This window comes from Odontesthes bonariensis, chromosome 6, assembly GCF_027942865.1.
Source record: "Odontesthes bonariensis isolate fOdoBon6 chromosome 6, fOdoBon6.hap1, whole genome shotgun sequence".
Lineage (NCBI taxonomy): Eukaryota > Metazoa > Chordata > Actinopteri > Atheriniformes > Atherinopsidae > Odontesthes > Odontesthes bonariensis.
The window spans coordinates 16604382-16620622 of record NC_134511.1 but is presented as its reverse complement, the minus strand read 5'-3'; the positions used below and the strand labels follow the sequence as shown (position 1 = coordinate 16620622).

The 16241-nt window shown below is 41.5% G+C and overlaps 1 protein-coding gene across 1 annotated transcript; it reads left to right on the top strand.

Annotated features, from left to right (window-relative positions):
• Nucleotides 1-3703: 3703 nt before the first annotated feature.
• Nucleotides 3704-12383, top strand: LOC142382736 (excitatory amino acid transporter 3-like). The gene is made up of 13 exons (XM_075468856.1): nt 3704-3827; nt 6025-6165; nt 6330-6422; nt 6555-6663; nt 6860-6902; nt 7155-7336; nt 7525-7632; nt 8569-8691; nt 8785-8979; nt 9124-9258; nt 10097-10204; nt 11097-11222; nt 12209-12383. Exons 1-13 carry the CDS (start codon nt 3704-3706, stop codon nt 12381-12383), a joined length of 1662 nt encoding a protein of 553 aa, XP_075324971.1.
• Nucleotides 12384-16241: the final 3858 nt, after the last annotated feature.

Sequence of the window (16241 nt, the reverse complement as noted above, 5' to 3'; positions counted from 1 at the left end):
CCACCAGAAAGTTTGACCAACAATTTAAATGTGGATATTATCCCTCCACAATTGGCTTGTCTAAATAGTTTAGAACAGCATTTAATAGCTTTACATATACCATTCATGAAAATGTTGGCTTTACCCAAAGGGGGACAAAATGGTGTACATGGACCAGTGACTTGTGTTCCAGCAAATATTGTTGAAACATGTAATGTATTGCCTCGTTGTAATATGGAAGGATCTTTGCTTGCTGTAAAATTAAAGCGTAAATTAACTTACAAAGGTCATTATAAATATCAGTTTGTTGATAGTTTGGATGTACGGGAAGCACTTAAGTATTTAAAACAGTTTACCAAATATTATAAAGATATAGATTTTAATGAGAACTGGATCAATGAGTTTTGTAGAGATGAAGATGATGTATTGGAGAAAGATGTCATTTCTGATCCATCAATTGAAAAAGATTTGGAGGATACTGATGAGCTGTTGCACGATTGACAGCAGCATTGCATGTATATTTTATGCACAGTACATGTCTGAATTGGAACAGGTTATTTCTAATGTGTCAGTAGCATTGCGTAAAGGGAAATGTGGTAGATCCCAGAATTTGGGTGAGTTGTTGAAAAATGAAGAGTCTTTGAAGAAGTTGTTGGAGTTTGATGATGGCTATCGATTCCTAAAACCCATTAGAGGGACTTCAGCTTTTTGGCAGTCTGCAAAACGCGACATCCTAGCCTGTGTTAAACAGTTGGGTAAGCCTACTTGGTTTGCGTCGTTTTCATCAGCAGATATGAGATGGACTAATCATTTATATACCCTTTTGAAACAGGATGGGCGAACAGAGACGGCTGAACAATTGGAATGGGCAGATAAATGTGAACTCTTAAGTCGAAATCCTGTAACTGCTGCCAGGATGTTTGATTTTCAATGGCATGTTTTCTTAAATATAAAACGACGCTTTTCCCTGAAGCACCTACCATTCCATTACAATCACGTGCATGGGAATCTACAACGGCATACTTTCCATTCTTACTTAACGGAGCGCAGGTACTTTCAATTATAGTCAGAATACAAGTTTCATATGTGGCGCACATCTTTTGCAATCCTTCACGGAGAGTAGTGTGCACACCAGAATCTATAATCTCACCTTGGACAACATCTACATCTCCAGCGACAAAATCTCCGTACATCACATCTAAAGGACACCCGTCAATATCAATCTGCTTTGGCAAGTCTAAAACTGGGAGCACTTCATTTCTACCACTAATCAGATTGTTGTCCCGCAAAAAAGTGTACAAGCCATCACCTCTCACAACAACATTATCCAATGTGTCGGAATGCCATGAAAAAACACTATTCATCTTATGCTTTGCTAAAGCAACAAGACTCAGAGCTGCACACCGCAGTCCCCCGTACTGAAACCGATCATCACCCTGATGGAATGATCCTCTAACTGATTTCTGACTACTTGAACTGGCACCATGACATTCATCTGTGACCTGTGTGTCAGCAATGACTGATGTACATGCTTCTAAACCAAAGCTACTCTGTTGTACAGAAATCGCAGACATTCCATACTCCGTCGCATTTAATGATTCCCGAAGATTCAAAATGTGAATCATTAAATCATTGAAGCAAGTGTTAAATACCACTACAGATGTATCCATTTCTGATGCCAACCCCTGTAAATTTCCTGTTCCACAGTCCACAATGACAAAGTAAGATTCATGTTAGATAACCAGGCTACATGAACCCTCAAGTTTAAGGATGCACATTCCATTTCTCAACAAATACGTCTGTAACTTTTCACTAAATTCCTCCTCCAGATTCAAATTAAATTTACCATAAGTTGTACACCCAATTAATACTTTCCATTTTTTACCAAAAATAATCTGTTGCTCCACCAACTTGCAAAACTCTGGCTTTGTGCCTCTCTGAGGTCTTTCTGTAACAATATATTCTGCCAACTTCTGACCTTCCACATCAACTCCATCAACATCCGTTGATTTCCAAGTACAAATTGGAGAAATTTGGTGTTTTCCACTTCTAGGATGGCAACATCAATGCAGAAAAGTTCATATGCTGCTTTCAAGAACACATCTCAAGAAATTCTGCACACATTTACAATAAGAGATGGCGGAGGAAAAAGAAGATGCAATTCCGACATGTTGCCATCAAAGAATGTGTTGAGATCTTTCAAACCAGAGATGATGACCCCATACATCTGAAGACGTGTAGTGGCGATTGTTTGTCAAATCAAACATCCTACAAGTTAAAACAAGCCACCGCTGAACTGGGGTTGGGTTTTGTACGCAGGCAAAAAAGAAGTCCAATGTCCAATACCTGAAGATGGCGTTTTGACGATTTATTTTCCAGCTGGCAAGCAAATAATACAGGTACAACTTCCCTTTGTCCTCTGCTGCTTCTCCTGCTCTGGTAAAAAAAAAACATAGGCCCCACCCCAATCCATGCTGGTCCTATACTAGTCTCTAATATTTATATGGAATGGACCCACAGTTCTTCTGCCTAATTTAAAACAAAGAAACAAAAGACAAACAATTATTAACCTGCAAATAAATTCTGTAAGTAACCCCCCAAAATATAAAGTAACCCAAGAATAAATTTAAACAAAATTCAAAGTAAAGAAAGATAAGGAATAAATAGCTCCAACAGACGGGTTTCTTGGAAGAATGGGACAAATAATACCTGAAAGGCTCCATCTCTTGTTATCTGATGTCAGAACATCCTTCAAGTTTTATGATAAGGAATAGTAATATTGAAAGAAGTGGTTGTGTTTTAATCTAAACGTTATCGAATATACGTTTATTTTGGAGGATACATATTCCTCTTAACAGGAAGTTGTTGATGTGGAACAGATGCCCACACAGTTGGATGTTATGGAGGCAATAAAACGTCCAGAGGAACCAACCCGTCTGCTGTTATCATTCACGCTTAACACGACAGTGCTAAAAGTAAATTAAGTAAATTAAGTTAACAAGACAAAACATGAAATTTCTTATAATTCACATTTAATGCTTAATTTTATATGACTGAATTTGCCTTTTTCGCCTTTTTGGTGAGTTTGTGCAAATACCTGTGTTGCTATAGAAACAAAAACAACGTTTTAACTTTTTCAGTGGCTCATCATTGGGATTAAAATAAGTGATTTGTCATAATGGGCATACATCATCTATGTTCTCTTATTGGACGCACAACAACATTCTCATTGCACATAATTATTTTACTATTCATTTACTGTACAACATAATACATTTTCAACTGTAAGCCAAGCTTATATACAGTCAAAATTGCAAGTTGAATAAACCAGTCATCAAAACATGAAAAAAAGTCTTCCCTGGCAAGTGACTTGTTATTTGGTCTTAAGTTGACAGCCACATGCAGACTAATTAAAATACATTTTAAAACGTTTAGCCTATAATAATAGCTACAGGAAAAGGATTAAGTCCAGTTTGCTTTCAGATCAATTTGTTTATTCGAATCAAAACAGTTCGAAATGTATTTTGGTTTGAAAACGTGTGGTTGTGATCCAGCGCAGTGTTGATCGTGTGGACCCTGGTAAGAAATCTGTCCAAAATAATCTGATTAATTGACTAAAAATGTCGTTTAAAGGCAGCCTGTTAAAACAAACGACTGTTAATGGGGTATTGTGAGAAATGTGTTAATATTATCTCGTTAATGTCGCCTTGTTTGAATCGCAGACATGGAGAATAACAGAGAGACTCCCATCTCCGGCACCTCGGAGTGCGCAGCCATTGGTGGCCGGTGCTGGGCCAGAGTAATGCGGAACAAGCTTCAGGTTTTCAGCCTGTTAGCTGTCATCCTGGGTAAGTGATAACTAGTATACCTATTTGTGGTTGACCTATGATGCCAGCTTATAATAACGACACCAACAGTTCCTTCACTTTTAATAAAAACTTTCACTTTCAATACTCTCTGTTGCCTGGCAACCTGATTCGGAAAATTCAATTCAATTCAATTCAAAAATACTTTATTTATCCCAGAGGGAAATTAAATGTTGATGTAACTCAATTAAATCAAGGAGTTATTAGGCTATAGATGCTGATGGCTGTGGGCAGGAAAGATTTCCTGTAGCGGTCCGTTTTGCATCCAAACTGAAGAAGCCTTTGACTGAAGAGATCTGTTTCGATAACAGTCTCAACTTTCGCGACCCGTTCTTTTTTGTGCCCTGAAAGTTTCCTTATTTGAAGGGTCATTAGGTTATTAGAAACTATGCCTCAATCATTCGCTCAAACACTAATGTCCTAACGGTGGCACAAAGAGTTGAACCAGAGCCTTGTGGCTGGAAATGTAAATATAAAAGTCACTACCAACTAGATTTATTTATTTATTTATTTGTTTATTTAGTCATTCATTATTATTATTAGTTAGTAGTAGTATTTTTACTAGAATTGGGTTTATTATCGTTGTTGTTAATATACAATCATTGTAAATATTTAGCCTATGTTTTTTTTTGAGCTACTTGACTACTTTGAATTTCTCCCATTGGGGGATGAATAAAGTATTTTTCTATTTCTGTTTAACTGAGCCAAATAGTAAGAGCTTCCCATTGGTGCCATAGTGATTGATATGTTTCATCTGTCAACTTTTTAATCCTAACCGATGCAGTGAGAAGCTTCCCATGCCTTGAACAACCTTGTTGTGACACATTCTGTGGGAGGGCTGCGACTGTACATCACATAACATTTGGAGAAATCAGATGAAGAAAATCACCTGTAGATCTCATGTTACTGTTTAAAAGTGAAAGTAAGATCCTTTCCTCAGGCACAATGCCAAGAGGTATTGGGTCTGAACTATGTAGCCTGAGAAAAAGGCTTAACTCTGTTTGGGAGAATGAAGACAAAGACTCTGGAGCACTAGATAAAAAGGATAAAAGGCCTGATGAGAATCATTTTCAGATTTTAGACCTTGGGATGTGCTGGAGAAGACTTTCCACCGAAGTCCGACTCTCCCATCATCACTACCATGTTCTTGGTACAAAATGAATGCATTTCTGGACAGAAATAATGTTGTGATGTTATATAGGCTTATTGATTTGTGCCTTAATCAAAGCTAAAGAGGGCCAATCGAAATATATCATGTCAGCTTTCTTTTTCTGACCGAGCAGGGTATTTTCCATTTATCTGAGTATAATTATTGCTGTAGCCTGTGTTTGACAAGTGTAGCAGTGTGTTTTATAGGTGGTTTTGCCTGTGAAATGAATTTGTTTTGTGCATAACATGCCAAGAATCAGCACCTCCAAATCTGAGACCATGGTCCTCAGCCGGAAAAGGGTGGAATGCCCTCTCCGGGTCGGGAATGAGATCCTTCCCCAAGTGGAGGAGTTCAAGTATCTCGGGGTCTTGTTCACGAGTGAGGGACGAATGGAGCAGGAGATTGACAGACGGATCGGTGCGGCGTCTGCAGTGATGCGGGCTCTGCACCGGCCCGTCGTGGTGAAGAAGAAGCTGAGCCAGAAGCCGAAGCTCTCGATTTACCGGTCAATCTATGTTCCTATCCTCATATATGGTCACGAGCTGTGGGTAGTGACAGAAAGAACGAGATCACAAATACAAGCGGCCGAAATGAGTTTCCTCCGCAGGGTGTCTGGGCTCTCCCTTAGAGATAGGGTGAGAAGCTCGGTCATCCGGGAGGGGCTCGGAGTAGAACCACTGCTCCTCCGCATCGAGAGGAGTCAGATGAGGTGGCTCGGGCATCTGGTTAGGATGCCTCCTGGACGCCTCCCCGGTGAGGTGTTCCGGGCCCGTCCCACTGGGAGGAGGCCCCGGGGGAGACCCAGGACACGTTGGAGAGACTATGTCTCTCGGCTGGCCTGGGAACGCCTCGGGGTCCCCCCAGAAGAGCTGGAGGAAGTGGCCGGGGACAGGGACGTCTGGGTCTCTTTGCTCAAGCTGCTGCCCCCGCGACCCGATCCCCGGACCAGCGGAAGATGATGGATGGATGGATGGACATAACATGCCCCTTTCTCGATTTTAACCCAGTTATTGTTGTTTTCTGTCACAGGTATAGCCCTCGGCCTAGTTCTCAAGATCTCTGTGGATTTGTCTGATATCGAGCAAATCTACATCGCCTTTCCAGGAGAGCTACTCATGCAGATGCTTCAGATGATTAGCATTCCTTTGATCGTGACAAGTGTGATATCAGGTAAGCTGTATGTGTATTTATCAGTACTTTTCTGTATCATGAAGTACTACGTGTTATAACCTGCTCCACAATACTTGATGCTGATAATGCAGACCACATTTAGGACCTGACACTCAGGTGAACGTTAGCAGACTTTAGCTCATGTTGTGGTTTTATTTTATCAGGTGTCAGCAGTCTCAGTGTTAAAGCCTCCAGGAAAATTGCAGCACGTACAATTCTGTACATCGCCTCATCTAACCTTATGGCTGTGGTTTTAGGTGAGACAGTTATCTTTGTTTTATCTTAAAACTTGTCACTGACCAGCAGTAAATCTCAACACAATATTAAAACAGCTGCAGCATGAATTCAGTTGTTGCTTCTTACATTTGGCCTCGCATTGTGTGTTGTAGGACTGGGATTGGCGCTGATAATCAAGCCAGGATCTGCTAATAGCGAAAATGCTGATGAACCAGGACAGGAGTCCTTTTTCACTGCGGATTCCTTGATGGATCTTGTAAGGTGAGAAGAAAATGTTCGTTTTGGGGCAGATTAAAATCATTTCTGATCATTTTGAGTCCGGACCGTCTTTGCTTTTGTTAAGTGGTAATAAGATACTTTGTTTGTTAGACCACAAGGTCATCGTCCGGCATGTTTTGTGACTTGTGTCAACATTAACAAGCTGAGTTTTAGCATGACTTTCCTTTACTGCACATAGGAACATGGCTCCTAAAAGCCTTTTTGTGGCTTGCTACCAACAGGTATGTTTTTGATTCAGGTCTAATGGTCATTTTCAGACTTTCCATACTATGTTTGTGAAGTAAACACTTGTTTCTCTCATAGTACAAGACTGAGAGAGTTTATTTTCCAAGAAAGGAGGATGACCAATTTACTAATCTGACATCAGTAAATCTCACATCGGTAAATAAGTTTGTTACTATTTCTGTGTAAAGTTTATAATCTGGGTACATAGTGTTTCTTTCAGTCGCTCATTGTTTGTGGTCTTGTTACAGGACGATCTAGATGTGCGACTGGTGGGCTCTTATATTCCAGGGACCAACATGCTGGGGTTGATCGTTTGGGCGTTTATTATGGGCGTCTTGTTTGTAATGATAGGTGAAAAAGCCAAATCCACTGTGGAGCTGTGTGTCGCCATCAACGAGGCCACAAAAGTGGTGGTGACCTGGATCCTGGGGTAAAATGACACTTTCTGTCCACATCTGAAGATCTCGAGTGTTAAAATAGTGTTTTCAACCGTTTTGTGAAATGTTTGTGATAATACTGAAATGTGAAAAAAAAACTCATTCCTATAATCCGATCTGACTTCTTACATTTGGAGCAGGCAGCAGATAGTTTGAATTCCTGTTTTGGTTTCCGTTTCAGCTACCTGCCAGTTGGAGTCCTGTTCATGATTGTAAGCCATGTAATTGAGGTTCACGACTGGGAATCCATCTTAATGCTTGGCAAGTTTTCTGCCGTGGTCCTTCTTGGGTATGTTCGCATTTACTATTTTAGCACTGTTGCCAAAATGACACCGCTGGTCCTCCTGTAGCAGCATTCATCAACATCAGCAGTAGTTTCAACCTGTTCAGAGGAACTTAATGTGCGATTCTCACGAATTAGAGGCCACAAATCTGACAGAAAAAATATGTCGGCGTTAGTCACTGACTGATTCTTTGATTTTACATTTCTAAAAATGAGAAAAATCAGAACATTCTTTTTCTGACTTTCAATTTCTAGATAAACGAATGAACACAGCCTGACTGATAATGTCAGGTTTTTCACTGCTGTTGTGGGAGCAACAACACATGAAACAGACCTACAGTATGTCTAACCAGATGATATTAGTGTTTTCACAAAGCACTGCTTGCCTGAAAAACAGAATTCACTTAGTGAATTGGACTATTTTATGAATAATTATGATTACAATGAATTGAATTCCAATTGGCTTGAATTTGACTTGATTATTTAAGTGCCTTGAGATGACATTTGTTGTATTTGGCGCTATATAAATAAAAATGAATTGAATCCAACTTAGTGCACTTTGGTCATCCTTCAGAAATACTACGTAATCTTGAAAAGCCTTTTAGAGCAATAAAAAGTGTGTTCTGTGAGACCGGTGCCTTTAAAGCAAGACCGTGTAGACACATGGGCCTAAATGATTCCTCTTTTAAAAAGTTTAAAAAGTTAATGTAGTCATTAAAACCCTGAACTTGTTTTCTTCATTGCTGTACTAACACCCTGCCACGGGCTACTTTTAATGCATCGTTACGGAGGCTTCTTTAAAAACATGCTTCTTCCGTTCAGGGATAAAGCAGAACACTTCAAAGGGGAGATCTTGAAGTCTTGTGGTCTTTCTTTAAGCCACCCAGTGAGGAACTCCGTCTACATAGCCAGTGCTGATTGTTTGTTGATTGTTCTTTTCAGAGCAACATGTCATGCACTTATCGTTCTACCACTGATATACTTCCTGTGTGTGAGACGAAACCCCTATTCTGTCATCGGGGGGGTTTCTCCTGCGTTACTGACTGCATTGCTCATCTCGTCGAGGTAAGATGGCATCGCGGAGTCGCTCGCGCGTGTTCATGAGCACGGCTTATTGTCAGAGAAAAACTGCATTCACCTTTTTCTTGTCTGTCAAAGCTCTGCCACGCTGCCACAAACATTACAGTGTTGTGAGAACAGACTGAAGGTCGACAGGAGAATCACCCGTTTCATGCTGCCCATCGCGACCAACATCAGCATGAATGGAACTGCCCTTTATGAAGTGGTCGCAGCTGTTTTCATTGCACAACTAAACTACGTCAAACTTTCGGTCAGCCAGATGATTACACTCTGGTGAGTCGCTTCCTCTTCTTTAGCAAATCAAAGTGTTTCTGTGATGTAGTCATGTGATGGGGCTATTAAGTAGAAATGGAATATACAGTTTCATAATAAGGTCCTGAAATGACAGTTGACAGAGTGTGTGTGTGTGATTTGCAGCTTGACGGCAGCCATCTCCAGCATAGGAGCAGCAGGGATCCCGGCAACTGGAGCTGTGACCACTCTCTTTGTGTTGAGTGCGGTCGGTCTGCCAGCAAAGGATGCGTCTCTTCTGGTGGTCGTGGAGTGGATCCTGTAAGTTTAACCCTTTATTCATGGCCTGATATGGCAAAAAAAAAAAAAAAAAAACTCTTACAAATAAGTTGCTGCATGCTATTGATGGGCAAACATAAATGTAAATACAGTATATCAGACCGAAACAGAGTTTGTACAATTTTAATGAGCTTTAAAGTGAATATCTGGTCTGAGCTCCTTTATTCTCCAACTGAGCCTGAACCCTCTCAGACAAGCTTTCTGTCACTTCTTTAAGGAGTCTTCAGGAGTAGTTCTCCAGGCTTCTTGAAGGACATCCCAAAGCTCTTCTCTCTGGGGAGGATTCATCCCTCCATCAGACCTGCTGCCACTGATTTTCAGTCCACTTCTTGTGTCATTTGGCACAGCTCAGCCTTTTCTCCCGGTTTCCCTTCATTAAGAACGGCTTCCTGACAGCCACCCTTCCATGGACACCATTTCACAATTCTGGTGCCAAAATACTTTTCTCGGTCCAACTGTGTTATCTTTGGTATTTTTGATAGATACAACTAAATAAATGGGACGGAGTGACAGGCTGCTAGTAACAAAGTGCCTAAAGATACAATTCAAAATTGGTTCTTTGCTAAATTGTCTGTGTGTGGACACAACACTGGTTCATGCCTTTAGTTCGGGGCCTTTTGTATGCTTGAACGATGGCCCAGAAGACCGTATTTCCATGACTATTTGATGTAAAAAAAAAGAACGAGTCCTATTTTAGCAAGGCAGCCGTCATGTTGTGGATGTTTTAATTTAGCAGTGCATAAAACAGGTGCTGAAGAGTTGGGCGAGACAAAGTCCCAGTTCATGGTATTACACACGTTGTTTGTTTTGTGTTCCTCAGAGACCGCAGCAACACTGTGATTAATGTCCTGGGAGACTGCTTTGGAGCCTCACTCATCCACCATCTGTCAGGAGAGGAACTGGACGATCAGGGAGTGGAGACGGCGAGGTAAAGCCTCAGATCCCATCTGAGGAAAGTTGTTTAAGACCCTCCATCCATCCATTATCTATACCGCTGAATCCGTCGATCGGGTCGCGGGTGGGGTGGAGCCTATCCCAGCAGTCAATGGGCGAGAGGCGGGGTACACCCTGGACAGGCTGCCAGTCCATCGCAGGGCCACATAGAGACATACGAGACAAACAACCATGCATGCTCACACTCACTCCTAAGGACAATTTAGAGATGCCAATCAACCTAACATGCATGATTTTTTGGACAGTGGGAAGAAGCCAGAGTACCCGGAGAGGACCCACGCATACACGGGGAGAACATGCAAACTCCACACAGAAAGCTGGGTGTTGAACCTGGAACCTTCATGCTTTGAGGCGACGGTGCTAACCACCACACCACCGTGCAGCCCCTTGTTTAAGACCCTCTGGAAGGTTTTTCAGAATTAATTTTGTGTGACTTGATAGTTTTGTTTTCACACGTGCATGTTTCAGGCTTCCAGGGTCTCGTTCATCCTCGGTTACTTTGATTGAGGTGACGCCTTACAATACTGAACAATGTTTGTGGTGTAAGTCGCAAACAGTCAAACTTTTGCATGCGATAGCAGATGCACCGTCTAATCAAATCGCTGGAGTTGCGTCTGATGATTGTGGCCACGGCTCCAACCATCAGGCGCATCGTGTACGTGGGAATCCAGCCTGATAGCGTTCACATTTAGCCTGATATGCGTGTTATGCTGCAGACTGGTTGGAGCCACAGTGCCCCCAATGTCCCCTCAACAAGACACAATTAACCGAGCCAGACGACCCAGTTGAGAACACAGTTGCTTTGTGTGACATAAATTGTTTGTATCGAACCATTAATGACGACCTTGTGCTTTTTTTCTGACAAGGATCCGGGAAAGTGACGCGGCTTGTTGCCTCGATCAAATCAATATCCACACCATCAGCCTGGACTCTGAGAATGACTGCTTCTACACTCCTCCAGAAAGCGCGTCACTACCGATGCACAGTGGCAGGTCAAAAGCTGTCACGTTTGGAATCTGCTCAGTTAAACAGTAACTCGTTTAATAAATGAGCCACTTGAAAGCAGCATTGCTTGTGTGTGTGTGTGTGTGTGTGTGCGTGTGTGTTTTTCATCTTGTTTTTTAATCTTCCAATGGTTTGATTTCTTGCCGTGTAAAGAATGTAATAGATCAGTTTTAGGGACCTGAGTAGCTTCCCTGGGAAAGTTTTCTCCAGAGTGTTGGAGAGGACCCTCCGGCTGACTGTCGAACCTTGGATTCAGGTGATTGATCCTGTTTGTGATTTGCATGACCAGGATCTTGAAGCGCAGTTGTGGAGAGGAGGGCATCTGGTTTGGGAACCTCACCTGTAACCTGTGGTGTGTGTCTGTCATTTATTTATATTTGTAAAGACATTATGAGTAAAATCTCCAGTAACGCTGTAATAGATCAGTTTATTCAACTGAATCCACAACGAATACATTTTATCAGCCCTGTTGACACAATTGAAATGTGCTGTGTATATATTATTTGAATGAATGATTTAGATGTGGTTGTGTTGAGGGAAATGTTCCTGCTCAATCTGAAGTCATGCAGCAGGTGTAAATACGTGTATTTTAAGATGTGTTACAGGTGTTTCAACTCTTTCTCCCTCATCTCATGCCAGCTCTTGTCTGTCTTCAGTAACTCAGGAACATACCCCCAAAATAAAAGAGACACAAGAGACTCTGGTACTCTGTGTCTCTGTACAAACACCACCTGAGTTCCACCTTTGGTTTCATTGTCATAACTACGTTGGCCACTAGATGGAACTGTTGCTTGAAAATGAACCACATTGATTGTCCGCAGCCATAAGAGGTAATTGGAGAACTTGCTAAGTATGGCTTGTATAAAGCTGCTTGAACAAGTGTTTTCATTATTTTGCTAATATGACACTCTGAGAGACATATGCTGTCACTTTTTTTCCGGACAATTTCAGTCGTTTGATTTTCTCCGAGCAGGATGTGGCAGGTGATCATGACGTTTCACTGGAGTTCATCATCTCAGCCAGCCATCACAGATGGGCCAGAGTACCTCCTGCTCTGTCTCCTCACTAACAGAAAGAGGGCAGCACTGCACCGTCTGCTCTGCAGACTCCTGCTGTTTGAGGGGAATGACCACACTGACCTGTGCTGAGGAAGCTGTACAAGAAAGTGGGAAACTGTCATGTGGCCCAGTCACAACTCGCTCCAAAGAGTTCTCCATTGAGCAACGGACATGCTGTAAGAGTATGTTTTACCCATGACTGATTTCATTCAGTAAAAGCCGCTGCCTCTTGGATAACGTAACTTTCATAGGCGCCTTCCACTTATTCAACATGCTCAAATATGCGTCATATTTCAGACACCCCATTTGTGCATGTTAAGCTAACTGCTTGTTAATACGATAAGTGTTTTATTACTTTGCATGTCTTCCAAAAGAGAAAATAATCAGGATTTTGAGGATGTTACCGTTACACACCAGCTGAGACGCAGGGTAGCAAAACATTTTGGGCGTGCAAAGGAAACTTAGAAAATCGGCTCGGCGCATGCGCAAAACCACAAAGTAGCAATTATCTCGACAAGTAGGAGAAATTGACAGAACACCGGCTAATAAAGCATTTTGCCTCACAAAACAATATGCGTTCAAAAGAGTAATTCATTTGCATCACAAAGTCGTATCGCTTGGCGCTATTTTCTCTCTACCTTCGTATCACTACGGGCTGTGTAAACTGTGCAGACCGAAGTGCAGACCGAGGAGTCCCCTGCTTCCGAGCAGTAAACACCGTAACAGGTGCGGCTATCGCTAGGTGGCTGAACGCACTGATATGAAGGCAGGCAAAACACAGCGCCAAGCAATGTGAGGTCTGTCTTTTTCTGGAGGGAGTCCAGAAAAAGTCAAGGTTCATAAATGATATTGCTAATATGGGATGTCATACAGCTTCATGTCAAAAGAGGCGAACTATCCCTTTAAGTTGTTTTTTTTTCTTTTTCAAAATTTACCAGAGATGGAGCATTTATAGAATTCTGTCTCTCTGTGATCAAAGGCCAAAGCTGGGAAAGGCTCCGGTCTCTGTCTGGACACATTGGTATACACAATATTATTTTTTTGATACCTTAACATAAGGATTTTGTCAGGGATGTGAATAAGACAGGCTCCACATGTCACTTTTCATGGCAATTCTAGTCACTGGAACTCAGAATAGAACCCCTGATTGTAATTTAAATGTCCAAATTTCCATGAAAAAAAGTTATTTCCTTAAAGCATCTGTTTGCGTGCAGCACAGACAGGTGAAAACAGCACAGATGTGTTGGACAACATTACACTGAGGAACTAAAGATGTCTGCAGACTTCATGGCGCTGGAAGGGAAAAGGGGAGGACACAGAAGGCTGTAACCCTGAAGTAAAACTGGAAGACACCAAGTCCATGGATTTTATGACAACAAAGTTAGGCAGTGAGGTGTAGCTTTTTAGGTTTCATATTGAAATTCTGCGCTACTTTTACTGCAAGAATCACAATTATGGCTTATTTACTAAGCATCTGGATTACTCAAGGAGAGCAAGAATACATTTATCAAAAGTTCTCATACTGGCACTCAGTGTTGTAGCGCAAAACTGAAATACAAAATGGAAGTGTCCTTGAGAAATTCTTTAGTCCCACTATTTTGCTTGTTTGTGTTCTTGTTCAACACAACGGCCAACAAAGGACTACAGGTCCAAGAATCCCCGGGTGAAAAAAAAAGAAGCACTCTCTCTGGCACCATGGTTCTGCTAGAGGGGCTGGCTTCAAAGGAGTGCCACCCCCACTGGTCAGACTGCGTTCCATCCACAGGGCCAGCCTTCAGTACCATATCGAACTGGTTTCCAAACAGAGGAATTCCCAGCACTGGAACAGCATTGTACACATTACACAACTTTTTTTGTGGCCCGTCATAAACAAGAAAAAAAGAGAAACGATTATCACTAAGTAAAGGTAGTAAGAGAGTTTGGGTCTTACAAAGAATGAATTCTCCATTGCAGTATGGGTTCAGTGCCTAAAACAAATCTTCAGTATTTTTGGCCTTCTGCCAGGCAGTCAATTCAATGCCCTGAGCAATGACCTATCTCATACTAAAATGGAATCTGATAAGATTGAACAATTTTGCAGAAAAGTGAAATAGAAGCAGACTGTTCCCACTGAGCAGGTCATTAACTGGCTGCCAGTTCAATAGCGTGAGATTACGATGTCTGTCAAGGTGAAAAGGCTACTGCTAAAACTTTTCTTTGTGTGCTTATGAAATTTTGCACGTGACACAAAGTCAAAATGATATTTTTCCTGCCTGTATGAACTGTATTGTGCTTTAACCTCCAGAACACCCACAGGGGAATTCTGCCCTTTTTTCCACTTGCAGAGGATCCACAGACACTGAAGTAATCACTGCAAGGGTCACAACAATAAAACCTGACTCTGCAAAACTGCATATCCACAGGTCAAAGTCCTGCAGGATCGCAAGTTTTGGGTTATGTGAATCAGTAAGGATGGCCTGAAGGATGAGAGACAGATTAATGTGCTGCTGGGAGGAAAAAGAGCCCAGCGTGAACTGAAGGAGAGGGAAAGAAAGGTTGTTAATCTGGAAACTGTTGAGTCACAGATATGTATTTTTTACCTACGTGCATCAATAGAAGAGACCTGTTCCAGAGGCTTTGCAGGTTTATTAAACAGATCTCCCACCAGCACAGTGTAAGGCATAAGATGTTGGGGTAACTCCGCCGATAAAGGCCCAGAGTTCAGCTCAATGGTGTAACTCAGTCAGACCACCAGGGGGCAGGCCTGAGTTAAGCTGGTCGTCTGCCACTTTCTTAAGTATAGAACATTAACAGTTTTTGCCTTTGATGTAAAACCTAAAGAGACTCAACAACCTGATAAAGAAGGCTGGTTCCGTTCTGGGGACGACTGTGGAACCTCTGGAGACAATAATGCAAAGAAGGATTTTGCATAAAATCAAGAGAATTATGGACAACCCTGAACATCCTCTCCATGAGACTGTTATCGAAAACAGAGTCTCTTCAGTCAAAGGCTTCTTCAGTTTGGATGCAAAACGGACTGCTACAGGAAATCTTTCCTGCCCACAGCCATCAGCATCTATAATAACTCCTTGATTTAATTGAGCTACATCAACATTTAATTTCCCTCTGGGATAAATAAAGTATTTTTGAATTGAATTGAATTGTAAGACAAAATATCAATAATAATATCAATATTACGTTAATGATAAATAATTGAATAATTTAACTGTATATCAGTCACAAAGTATTTCTAATGTAAGAAGGCAAAGTAGAAACATGTAGATGCGAAATGATTATTTCTTATGACAATAGTTATAATAGTTTAGAAAAAGAACACACTACTGAGAAAGCTAGTTGAAATAGACACAATGTTAGACCAGTGAAAACAAGATTGATGAAGGCACATTTAAATAAGAACATGTTTTATATCAAAAGACCACTGATGCACCATGGGGATGTGGTTTAACGCAGGCAAAAGAAGATGAATGTCCAAAAATGAATTCTTGCATTTTTCTGATTATTTATTTCCAAACAATAAAACAAACAAAAGGACAAAGAAAACCTACTGCTCTCTCCCTTTCTCTGGTAAAAACCATTGACCCACCCTGGTGCATGTTGGTACTCCAGGTGCCTACCTTCATAAATAGCCACAGGTGCCCAGTGTGACCCAATTAGCAAAATATTCTAAACAAATAACGAACAAAGAATTTTAGCAGAAATTTTAGCAAGAAAAATCTAATCTAAATAAAGCACTGAAATTATTCAAATAAAGTTACTCATAATTAGCAAATTAAATTTACAACTAGAACCCATCTGAGGAAAGTTGTTTAAGACCCTCCATCCATCCATTATCTATACCGCTGAATCCGTCGGTCGGGTCGCGGGGGGGCTGGAGCCTAACCCAGCGGTCATCGGGCGAGAAGCAGAGTACATCCTGGACAGGTCACCAGTCCATCACAGGAGCACAGA